At 42.9% G+C, this 12968-nt stretch overlaps 1 protein-coding gene across 1 annotated transcript; it reads right to left on the bottom strand.

Moving 5' to 3' along the window:
- Positions 1-584: 584 nt before the first annotated feature.
- LOC308281595 (fibrinogen-like protein 1) lies at positions 585-6764 on the bottom strand (the record flags this gene model as incomplete). Its single annotated transcript, XM_080721821.1, has 6 exons — positions 585-804; positions 2450-2643; positions 4301-4389; positions 4548-4645; positions 5496-5655; positions 6596-6764. 6 exons carry the CDS (start codon positions 6762-6764, stop codon positions 585-587), a joined length of 930 nt encoding a protein of 309 aa, XP_080577947.1.
- Between the last annotated feature and the right edge of the window lie 6204 nt (positions 6765-12968).

Below are 12968 nucleotides of genomic sequence, written 5' to 3'. Positions count from 1 at the left end.
TCCTTGACATGAAAAGAAGTTTGAGAACAACTGATTTAGAAGAAGGATTTAGAAGACATAGAATCGGGTCAAAACATTCAAAGACTAGCACACATTTTCATGTTTTCCCCCCCAAAAAATAGCAGATCTGCAAGCTTGCAGCGCGGCACCGAGTGAGCTTGTAGATCTGCTATTTTTATATAGTTAAAGCATCACATTTTGGTTAAAGTGGTTAAAATCTAAAGCGACAAAGACTTAAAGGAGTAGTTCACCCCCAAAACGATTTTTTCTATTGATTACTCATGCCATGGAGACTTGCGTTCAATAATGTGTTTTGGTTTTTGTCTCATTCCTAAGACAAAAGAATTGACTATAGTAAATTTCCCCCCACTGATTCCGGATGGGGACCCGAATGCATGGCCCTGAATGGGGAAACCGTCAGGGTAAATTTACTATAATCAAATTATTGGCTTGAATAAAAAATATTATTGAACTCAAGTCTCCATGGTGTGAGTAATCAATATAAAAAAGTCATTTTGAGGGTGAACTCCTCCTTTAAACAGATCAAACAAATGGTCTCCTCCTCAGTGCTGCAGGGGGGGTTATTACCCGGTGCCCCCGGGTGCTTTTTTCCCCGCATCCTGATTCCCCGGCAGCCCGGCTAGAACCGGGGGAGGATGCTCCATGTCAGCAGCTCGTACCATCATGACCACAGACTTGATGGAGTACCACCAGCCGTGCCACGTGTACCAAACCACCCCGTCCTCTGTCATGGCCTGGTACGGTCCCTTGTAATAGTGTCCATTCAGGTTCCCAGCCTCGCACCTGGAGAGAACAGAGGGATTTTTTTATTTGATTGAAGTATTTATTAGAACTTTTGCATATAAAAAGGTACGGTTGTGGGCGCCTGCTGGTCCAGGCACATACCACTTAAGCATTGCAAAATAGGCATGGATGCCTGGCGGCGTCACCGGTTCGATTCCCGATCCGGACTACCTTTGCCGTGTGTCGCTCCCCATCCCCCCCCCCCCCCCCATTTCCTGTCAGTCTACTGTCCTATCCAATAAAGGCGTAAAAGCCCCAAAAACTAAAATCTTAGGTAGGTACAGTTTCATGACTTTTTTTTTCACTGGTACACGGTCAACTAAAAGGAAACTCAGGTAAGGCAAGGCTTATTTCCGTTGAGATCCTTCTCTTTAACTCGTATAACATTGAATGACAGACGGATAGAACACAATACTATGCAGTAGATATGGTCAGAAAAAATCACACAAAAAAAAACAGTACGGTCTCTGCCCGGCCAGGTAGCTTATTGTGGGCCAGCAAAGTTGAAAAAAGTGCAAGATGGCGGGAAACATAATTTGGATTGTATGACCTATAGTTCAAGAGTTTTAGGTCTAAATGTGAATTGTTATAGTGCCACCATTTGAGGAGTAATATAAAAGTAAAATGCCACCAGGAGGCCTATTTTTGCAAACCTTTAACAAGCCTATGTGCTATGTTGGTGCAGAGGTTCTGCTCTGGCCTCATCTTTGTGGGGATCGCCATTTATGGGCATAAAATGGACACAGCCAGACAGATATTCATTTATGGACACTAGCCCTTACCCGTTCAAAGATATGAGCTCCGAAATGATGTGCAGTGTGTGGATTATGGGATGTGCACTGTGCACACAGTATATGAGGGATGGAAAGTAACTTTAACTGGTGCTTGCATGCTAATATGTAGGAGCATCAATGTAAGAAATACCCGTTCCATTTAACGGCTACAGAGATACTGTGTACCGATCTGCATGATTTTGGACAACATCTGTAACAGGGCCAGAACTAATACATATCATTTTGGGGGTGCTTCACATGAAAAGGTTTGAGAACCACTGACATAGTAGTCTCTCAAGAGACATAGTAGTCTCTCAAGTAGTCTCTCAACAATGGCTGGCCAGATTGCTGACATAGAAACATTGGTTTTTCAAAAAGTCTTAGAAGGATTCAAAAGACACTTATAGAATCAGGTCAAAATTCTAATTTTCTCAATTTTTCTAAAATAGCAGATCTACAAGCTTGCAGCGCGGCACTTGGTGCCGCGCTGTGAGCTTGTATATCTGCTATTTTTGAGCGGTGGTCACACCGTCTCCATAGCGTGGCCGCGTGTGTCTCCGTGTATCCGTGTATGTGTCCGTGTATGTGGGTGGGTGGGTCTGTATGTAGCCTCAAGCCTGTGGTGTAGTACCTTTTAGGACCACACATGTTAAGGGAGGGGCGCTGTTTTCAGGCCAGGCCAGGCCAGGCACACACACACACACACACACACGCACACGCACACACACACACACACACACACAGGGGGGAGGGGGGGGGGGGGGGGGGTAAACCACCGCTCAGTTCACACAGGTGTGATTTTTCAATAGTTAATGCATAAAATAATGATACACTATAATGTGTACCTGTTCTAAATGGGTTAAAGTTAATACCTGCTGAACCACCAGCCTGACTTGTCATGTCTGATACAATTGGGGGCTCCGTCATCGTTGGGGTGGTCGTAGGTACTGAACTTGATCCCCCCGGATCCTGGACCGGTCCATTTCTGTTGAGCAGCAGGGGGGCTGCTGGCTATGGCATCACCAGCATTACCCGAGTACTGTCCCAAATGCAGCTGGTACTGGTCCTTAAGAGAGAACATGACATTGATGTGGTGTACAGTACTTACAAATCTATATTTACTAGTAAGACGCCCTCAGGGCGAGGTCGTGCCACAGTGATGTATATCGGACCAGTTACCCATCCATGTACTGTATACATCCCTCCATATATGGGCATTCCCATATGAAGTCCTGTTAGATATGGGCTTAATATTGATGACATCAGGTATCTCCATATATGAGCATAAAAGGGATTCTGTTAGAGTGGTTCCCATGACAACATACAATATATGTTTTGCCCATACATGGAGATCCCCATCTGAACCAGCCACACAGATATGGGCCATGTCTTGGCCATCTGGCCAGTGATGTATATCGATGACATAAGGGATCTTCATATATAGGCATAAAAGGGATCCAAGGGAACCAACCCATAGACTGTAAAAAATGTGTACACACTACACACACGTCTACACGCAGACAAGCTGTGACATTTATCATGGTGACTAATCGATAGGAAAAAAAGGTAACTTTTTGGGTGAACTATCCCTTTAAAGCAGGGGTCTTCAACGTTTTAAAGTCAAGGACCCCTTAGCTGAGAGATGAAGCAGGGACCCCCTCTACATCTATTGTATAAATGTGTGATGGAGATTCTCATCGATTTCATAGATAGATTCTTAGACTTGTTTGACACTTAACCACTTAAAAATCTTAAATTGTCGATACTTAGTAAACCTGACCTTTCACTCTGTAGGCTTACTTGGTCTGCTCTTTTCTTACCTCTACACCAAACCTATTTGCCAAAAATAGCAGATCTACAAGCTCACAACGCCTCGCAGTGCGAGGCGTTGAGAGCTTGTAGATCTGCAATTTTTGGCTAAAGTTCTCCTCAGAGTAGGGATGTGAGGGCTCAAGTTGTTCATTCAAAATAATTATCCGATCACACAAGGATTTGGCGGCCCCCCTTGTAGTAACTCTGAGGACCCCCTAGGGGTCCCGGACCCCCTGTTGAAGACCCCTGCTTTAAAGATAAGGCGGTAGGTAGTAAGTAGGTCAAACGTCCTTGCATTTAAAGCTGCACCAACGTGTTCACGGTACAAAAAGTAGAGTAGTCTAAATACAGACTCTCTTGTTATGGGAAAATAGACATGGGAGGTGTAAAAAAAGAAGAAGAAAAAAAAAGAAATAGACCAGAGAGCAGAGTTCAGAAAAGGCCACCCTAATGTACGTCAGGGACGTTCAGAGAATGTTAGAGAGGCAGGGGCTGAAACTTCTAAAAGGGCCTTTTGGTGGAAATATCGAAAATAGCCGACCTCCAAGCTCACAACGCGTCACAGCGCGACGCGTTGTGAGTTTGGAGGTCGCTATTTTCGGTGCATGATATAGTACCACATTGAACTAATCATAATCAAGTCAATGGAGATGTGGCGTAACGGCATGGATTTCTACACAGACAGGGCAATTCTTTCAACATAAGATCCTGCATTCAAGTTCAGAAAAAGTTGGACAAGGCAATTCTCTTGAATGCTGCCTTCAGGTATGGCATGGAAAGAGGGGGCATTTGCATTTCTTTCACCATAGTAAAAACTGCATTTATGGTCTGGAGAGGGCACTTTTTTACAGACGGATAAAGGGCAGAGGCTCAAGCCCCCTTTGATGTCTATGTGTGCACGTGCGTCATACCTCCTCGCCGCCCACTTTGACGTTGTTGTACTCCGCGTAGCGCTCCTTGCCCTCGAAGTCCTCCATGTCGATCCTCAGCTCATGTGTGCCTGGGTTAGGAGTAGGACAGGATGGAAAATATCCAGCACAGCACCTCACCTCAGCCTGTCACGGCTGAGTTAAGATGCTATTCTGTAAACTAATAAGTAAGGCACTAGAGACAATATTTGCAATAGTCTTTTTTGTCAAAGCTCACACACACACATACCGTCTTTGGTAAGCTGGTGAAGGGCCTCATTGCCTAGCCAGAATTCTCCATCAGGGGAGTGCAGGTCTCCAAACCCATGCTTATATTCCACCCACGCCCTGTAAAACACACACATATTTATTTATTCGTGCCTTTTCTGGTCTTTCAATTGTGTGCTAATTTTTCAAAGCAAATAAAGTATACCAAGCCAGCAGTGTTGGCAGTGAAAGCAACATGTCCAGGCTGGCATAAATAAATTCTTTATTTTCCTTCAATAGTTTGTTTCTTATTTTTATCTGGTGTATAGGTGACACTTTTTTCTTTACAACATGAGAATGTAAGGATAACTTTGCCTACTGCTATGATACTTCTTTGCCCAAACAACAGGGAGCCACAGGAGAGGGCCTGAGAGACATGTGGCTCTGGAGCAGCAGGTTTCCTACTAGCCGGGGAGCCACAGGCCCAAAATTTTAGAGGACCTGTGATGTCATGACATACTTTTTATTTTTGTTTTTTCTATTAATTTGGTCAATACTGTACACAGAATGAGATGCCTGCTCTGCCGTTTTCCCATCGACTTCACTATACTGGAAAAAAAACACACACAAAAAATATGCTTTAAGTAGCATGTGAGGGGTCAAACTAGGGGTTCTTCATGATTCTGAATCCATTGCAAGCATTTGTTGTTTTGCATTTGTTTTGACCCCTCACATGCTACTTAAAGCATATTTATTTTGGTGTGTTTTTTTTCCCTGTATAGTGAAGTCGATGGGGCAGTGAATATAAATGGCCATAACTTTTTTTTTGCAAGATTTCCGGCAGAGCAGGCCTCTCATTCTGTGAACCTTAATGACCAAAGGAATAGTAAAAACAAAAATAAAAAGTATGTCATGACGTCACAGGTAAAACCCTATTCTTTGAGCTTTTGGGCCTGTGGCTGCCCAACTATACGTCCCTGGCCTACAGTACCTGTCAAAGTTCTCTGTGCCGTCTCTCCTCCTCTGGAAGACGGTCCATCCTCCTCCGTTGCTCATGTCGCAGTAGACGGTGAGCGCCGTGGGGAAGCCGTCTGGTCGCACCGCGTACAGACCACTGGCCACGTTGCCGTCTGCAAACACATGCGAACAGTCTACACGTACGCACATGCACACACACATGCAGGAACGCATCCACCACACCAGGGACGTGCAGAGAATGTTAGAGAGGCAGGGGCTGACATTTCTAAAAGGGTCTTTTGGTGAAAATATCGAAAATAGCAGACCTACAAGCTCACAACGCGCCACACTGCGACGCGTTGTGAGCTTGGAGGTCGGCTTTTTTCTGCTTGATACCACACTGAACTAAGCATAATCAAGTCAATACTGGAGATGTGGCATAACGGCATGGATTTCTACACAGAGAGGGCAGTTCTTTCAACATTAGCTGCTGCGTTCAAGTTCAGGAGAGTTTGGACAAGGCAAATTCCCTTGAATGCTGCCTTCAGGTATGCCATGGAAAGAGGGCATTTGCATTTCTTTCACCATAGTAAAAACTGCATTCATGACATGGTCTGGAGAGGGCACTTTTTACAGACGGATAAAAGGGCAGGGGCTCAAGCCCCCTTTGATATATGCGTGCACATGCCTGACTGAGACAATCAAATAACTTACTGGAGAATGTTTGCATACAGACACAGTGGAAGAGCTGTGTGTGGTTCGAAACGTTACCAAGTAAACTATATCTTTGGGAGTAGCAATTTGGTCTGTGGACTCTTTTCTCTTAGGCCTCCGACAGACATTAGATGCAAAAGCCTCTAGCATGCCCTTGGGGGATGAGGGGGGAGGACAACGTCAAATTCATTCCCTGTGGCCGCCTCTAGCATGCCTCTTGGTTTAAAGCAAGCTTGCCTCAAGCCAAGAGGCATGCCAGAGGCTTCCATGCTAGAGGCGTGGAATGCAAGGCACCAGCTTTGCACGGTAACAATTCAGGAAACAAATAATTCAGGGGTTCAGTGTCTTGCTCAAGGACACTTCGACACTAAAGGAGCCCACACACACACCTCACATTTAGGTCTATATAGCGGTGCATACCTCTATGGAAGTTGCCCTGGCCGAAGTGCATGCTGGGTATTTGCTGCAGCTTGTGGGCCTGGCTGTGGTGCAGCTCCTGGATGTAGTGGTGCTGCTGGTTGACCAACCAGAACAACCGCTGGACCTCGGCCTCCAGGTAGCTCACCCACTGCTCACATGGCAACGGCATCGGATGCTGAGAGAGAGAGAGAGAGAGAGATTGATTGATTGATTGATTGATTGATTGATTGGTTAGTTGAAGGATTTATTAGAACAGGGGTCTTCAACAGGGGGTCCGGGACCCCTAGGGGGTCCTCAAAGTTATTACAGAGGGGCCACCAAATCTTTGTGTGATAGAAACTTTTTTCTTCTTTTTTATATTAAAAAACCCTAGAGTCCTTATTCTGAGAACTTTAGCCTATTGAAAGGCTGATTTCGGTTTCGCTTTGGTGTAGAGGGGAAAAAGAGACGACTACTTACAGAGTGAAAGGTCAAGTTTATGACAGTTCAAGTGAAAACACAAATTGACATGAATCCAAAATACACTGATGATTGTGCTGTCAATTGATGAAACTATATGGAATCTATGAAACGGTTGTGGGGTCCCTGCTTCATCTCTCTCTCAACTAAGGGGTCCTTGGCCTGAAAACGTTGAAGACCCGTGTATTAGAAGGTTGCATAGGAAAAAGTACAGTTTCACGACAGTACAAATTACTGGTACGTGGTCAACTAAAAAGGAGATCCTAAGCTTTTCATCTTATTTACACAGGAACCACTTTATGTGTCTCATATAACACTGAAAGCCAGAAGGACATACAGTACACAGTAGTTTGCATAGGATATCATCAATAACAAAAGGGAAAAGCAGTCATAAAGAAGGAAAAAATCTAATAAAAGGAAATAAAATAAACCGATATTGAAAGAGGCTAGGGAGTTGCTCTCCTTTAAGGCCTGCGGTAGGGTGTTCCACATGTTGGTGCTATAGCAGGAGAACAATCTAGAGCCTTTTTAGAGTAAAATCTGTGTTGAACGTGATTTGTGAGCTTGTAGATCTGCTATTTTTGGCTAAAGGAATATGGACACTAGGGCTCAAGTGGTTAATATAAAAAAGAAGAAAAGAAAGTTTCTATCACTCAAAGATCTGGAGGACCCCCTGTAGTAACTCTGAGGACCCCCTAGGGGTTCCAGACTTCCTGTTGAAGACCTATGTTTTATACTGTCAGAGGTGAAAAGGTTTGAGAACCACTGCTCCATGTGAAATATCCCGTCTATTAAAAACACATTCCATAAAGGTATACTGAAATGATGAAATGAAAAGGAGGAGATGCTTTCTTACCGCCAGACAGACAGCCAGGTGAAGGACAATGACCCCCGATGTCCTCAACAGTGTCATGGTGAGTATATCCAGCTGTAGACAGAAGATGAACCAGGCGCTCTGATAATTTTGTCTCTCTTTATCTTTCTCTCCCCCGCCCATTCAAGCCTCTACTACACAGTAAAACCCCCAGTGTTCATTCCTCCATTCGTAGTGTTGGATAAATCTACACTAAGGAGTTTACGGTGTAATGTCAAGGTTTTTCCCACCAGGCAGTAACTTTGTACAGCATACGAATCCATTATGATGGAGTTCCTGGAGAAATCAGAGAGAGGGTCTGATCGAGGCCATATAAATATCATAACTAGTCAGATATGTCCCACACAATATGGGGCTGTTAAGTCTGACATCATTTTGTAGGCAGAGGAGAACTTTTGGGGCCACAAGGCCCCAGCGCCCGTGAATCTTTTTACTATTTTTACTATTTACTAATTTGTCTTCTCTTTCTTGTTGACAGGAAAGTGGTAGAATTATACTTTAGTCGTTATTTTTGTCTCGGATCTGTTGAAATAGCGAGGGACACATATTGACAATAAATCTGCTTGGAGGTCTGACTACAAAATGATGTCACGGCTTAAAAGCCCCATAACCTTATATGCTCATATTTCAACTAACATTACAAACAATAACAATAATCCTGTCAAACAAAAATGTCCATATGACGTCCTGGTAATGACCATATCATCTCTAGTTCTGAAGTCACCGGAGTCACCGGAGGACGTTATCATAACGTCATCATGACGTCATTTGGCTTGCTGGGCTGTCAAGAGTCCAACTACACCAATGGGTTTTTGGCTTGGTCAGTCGTAGAGCTTGTTCATCTGAGAGGTTTTCACTCATTTAAGGTGAACAAATCAATGTTGTGCTGTCGACTTATAATAATAAATGGAACACAATTATTGCTAGCTCTTAACTTGGCCTACATGTTTTTGACCGCAACACAAGAACCACATTAGTTGATATTATTAAATCAAGAACAACGTTCTCCACCTTGCTTCTATCATGGAGCTCATCTTATTTCTTATTATTACTTTATATTCACTGTAAAGATTTCTATAGTGTACAGTGATGTTACTAGGTTTTCAATGTAATGGGTCCCGGGACCCACAGGTGGTCATTCAAATGGGTCCCAGAAAAGTTTTATGAGTCCTCAATACAATGTTTTCGAGCGTTGTGAGCTTGTAGATCGGCTATTTTCAAAATGTTTGCCTATTTCTTATATTTATTTTACAATTTGGCTAATGTTTGAACTTAGAACTACTAAAACTACTAAAACATGTGCCCCTAATGAATTCGGGCGCGCAAAATGGCGTTGGACGTCGGTGGAATCAAAACATTGACGTTTCTATCGCCTGTTTAAGACTTTCTACGTGGATTTTATTTGTGTTAACGTAGGGTAAAGTAGGATGCTTTCACCCATGAACAATGGTGGTGTCTGTGGAATTTTAAAATGTTTTTCTTTTACTGCGACCCGGTAAATTATTTTAACATGGACTCCAATGGAGGCGCATCCCCGGGACCCCAGGACCATGACATGAAGGAGTCCCTGGGCGACTTGAATGAGTTTTTGATGCGGGATGCGCACGTAATGACATCACTGAGTGTAAGCATTGGTGGTAGCGGAGCATAGATTATAGTGTTGTAGTCGAGTCCACCTAAAGCGAGTCAAAGTCAAGTCCAAGTCTTATGGGGTTCGAGTCCGAGTCGAGTCCGAGTCAAGAGCCCCTGGGAGGGGGTCGAGTCCGAGTCGAGTCCGAGACCAATGAGAGGCGAGTCCGAGTCAAGTCCGAGACCAATGGGAGGCGAGACCGAGCCGAGTCCATTTTTTTTTTCTTTTTTTTTTGATAGGTAGTCTGCAGAAAACAATATTTTTTTGTTTGTTTCTTGTTTTATTTTTATGTTTTCATTTTTTTCGGACACACACACACACACACACACACACACACACACACACACACACACACACACACACACACACACACACACACACACACACACACACACACACACACACACTTCACAGGCAATGCAAGAACCCCCCCGTTCATGTGCATTCACCTGTCTGGTGTTTCCGAACAATACCTTTCAAATTAATGGCTTGTCTTCAAATTAAATCAATAGGTGTCCCCAAATTACCTTTGGTTGCTGTCAATGCTGTGGTTTATAGACCGTGAGCTAGCAACGTACATATGGGGTCATCGGTACCATCTGGGGGGATTAATTCTCATAGTGATTTTTGGGAAGTTATACACCCCTAGTACTAGGAAAAATGTGATAGCCTTGCAGTGGAGGTAGCTTTTTGTGTGTTATCACTCCTTTTATAACCACATGCCAAAACACAGTTTTCAAAATCCGAATGGAACATTCTACTTCAAACTGATGGTTCTCTCTTAATATTGACCCTATCTCTTTGAAAAATGGTTGGGATAAAGCTCAGACTATATATTCTTCACTAATGTTGTTAACATTTGCATATCTATAATTGTTTTTTTATTACAGGCAGTGACAACATAGTGACTATAATTATGACATAATCCTCTGTGAACCATGGCTCCACATTATTTGGTCATCGGTACCATCTGGGGGGAACGATTCTCATAGTGATTTTTGGGAAGGTATACATCCCTAGTATTAGGAAAAATGTGATAGCCTTGCATCTGTGGTAGCTTTCTGTGTGTTATCACTCCATTTATAATAACATGCAAAAAAACTTTTGCACCTACGCGTTGCAGCACAATGCCTTCTTCAGGGTGACTAAAGTCACCCTGAAGAAGGCATTGTGCCGCAACGCGTAGGTGCTTTTTTATATTTCTTGCTATGCATTAGCCCTAAAATAAAGGCTTTTTAACTGTCCCTCAAGAGTGCCTTGGTCTAACTTTTTTTGCATCAATTTTGTCACCTGACTACCAAAGAGCACCTTGTGTGGGAGATTTTTACTCTACAGCCAAACAGATGCACTCCTTACCCTCTGTTTTCTAAATTATACTGTTGAAAAATGGCAAGGATAAAGCTCAGACTATGTTTTTCATAAAAGTTGTTAAGTAGCATCTCTAGAAATGGTATCTATTACAGGCAGTGACAACATACTGTACTGTAGTGTAGTGACTACATTACACAATATGTACTTTTGTTTTCATGAAAGATGTATCACAAAGAGTTCCTTAAACCATGTTTACATACATATATTCTAAGGAAATGTATTGTGAAATTCATTAAACAAAATATAGTGCAAGTGTGTAAGAAAATATCCAAAATGCCCACTATTTGATCCACTTGTCCTAGTATAGAAAACCTGGGTACTCTAATTTCTTGGTTTTCATATGTGTAGAATCCATACCTCACACGTTAAAGGTCAGGTCAAGGTAACATTTGACCTCTGGGAGAACAACAAATAGAAACAACTTGATGAATATTCATCTTTCACTTAATAAAGTGTTTGTGAAAACTGTCATTGGCATGACACAGAACTGGCATTAATAAGGGTAATAATAATAATAATAGTAACATTATATAATAACATGGCAATATGTATCTTTTGCAACTACATCTGTATTCTCCAACTCATAATCAGGATCAGAAAGTCCACCCACAGCATCCTCCTGGCCTTCAACCTCCTGACTGGCACACAGAAAGGATGTAAGGATGAGGTTCCAGAGATGGCTGCATCAGGACCATAGGAATTTAGGAAGTCTTGGTGATGTCTGCCTCATCATGACTAAATGCAGTAGCCTATCTATCACCAGCACTGAAGGTGTCCACCATGCTCAACAGCTTCTGCTCTGTTCTTGCTCTTCAGGATGACATCTTATGTGGTTAAAGGATATTACCATGCACATTGTTGGGGACATTTACCAATACTGGGATTGAAGAGATGAGGGCAGTGATCTTTCTGTGTGTGGATACACCCCGATATTTTACAACCAAGACACACCAGTGCTTAGACTCCCTACTACTGTTACTGCACATTTTGGGTAGGCGTCAGTCAACTCTACCCACATGCATCATGACGGCATCATTCCTGCTCTCTCAGTCTGCTCCCCAGACTGGTGAGCAGAGACAGTGATCCAGAATCCATTATGGTGCTGACAGACAAGTTCTAGCTTAGCCTCTATGGCATGGAGACCATGCATCTCAGCAGGCACTGGGTGAGATATCAAGTATATTGCACATGGCCAGCACGGAAGAAGCACTTCATCATGTGTCATGAGAGAAAAGGTGACAACCTATTGACAAGGTGTCTCCCTGCATGTTCAAACTGGTGAATGGGAAGTATACAGTAGGAAGAATTAAGTTCTCTACCCAAAGTCAGCCAGTCGGATGCACAGTGTCCAAGTAACCTGCTGCTGTATCTGTTCAAATGCCTTTGGTCTAGTTGATACAAACCACTTCAGAGTACCACCCCAGGTACCCATGAATCACCATAAGTTCACAGATTCCCTCACACAACTGAAATACAATTTGTTATTTTTAACGAAATGATGTACAATCATTGGATCATTGCAATACAATCGATTTGGCAATAAATAATTAACTGATGGTAATTTCACTGATTCAGCCACATTCATTGAACCCTAAAACCTTGGGTTAGATAACCAATACCACCTTTCTATAGGTTGAACAGTATTCTAACGCTATTTAAGCTCCAGGCAGCCATCTTGGACGCCATCTTGAAAATGATGGCTTTATAAGACATATACATTCCTACATCTTTAGTGTGTTCTTAAGCATGCCTAGAGGTAACATAACTAGTTGAAAAACCCTTTATATAGGGGGGTTAAGTAGTATGTTTTCATAAATTGACCCAAGTAATTTTCGCCTAGTGTTATAAAATAAAATGCATGATAGCACCCATAAAGCCACCTCTGGTGCAAGGCTATCACATATTTTCTAACTCTAGACATGTATACCATGACAAAAATCACTATGAGCATTAATCCCCTCATTTGGTACCGACCAACCCTAGTGGCTTACGGTCTATTAGGTTTGAGTGAGTTTTATGGAGAGGTAGTTTTTTCCCAT

The sequence above is a fragment of the Nannobrachium achirus genome, assembly GCF_963921795.1.
Source record: "Nannobrachium achirus genome assembly, chromosome: 3".
Classification (NCBI taxonomy): Eukaryota; Metazoa; Chordata; class Actinopteri; order Myctophiformes; family Myctophidae; genus Nannobrachium; species Nannobrachium achirus.
This window is presented reverse-complemented; position numbering and strand designations above follow the sequence as displayed.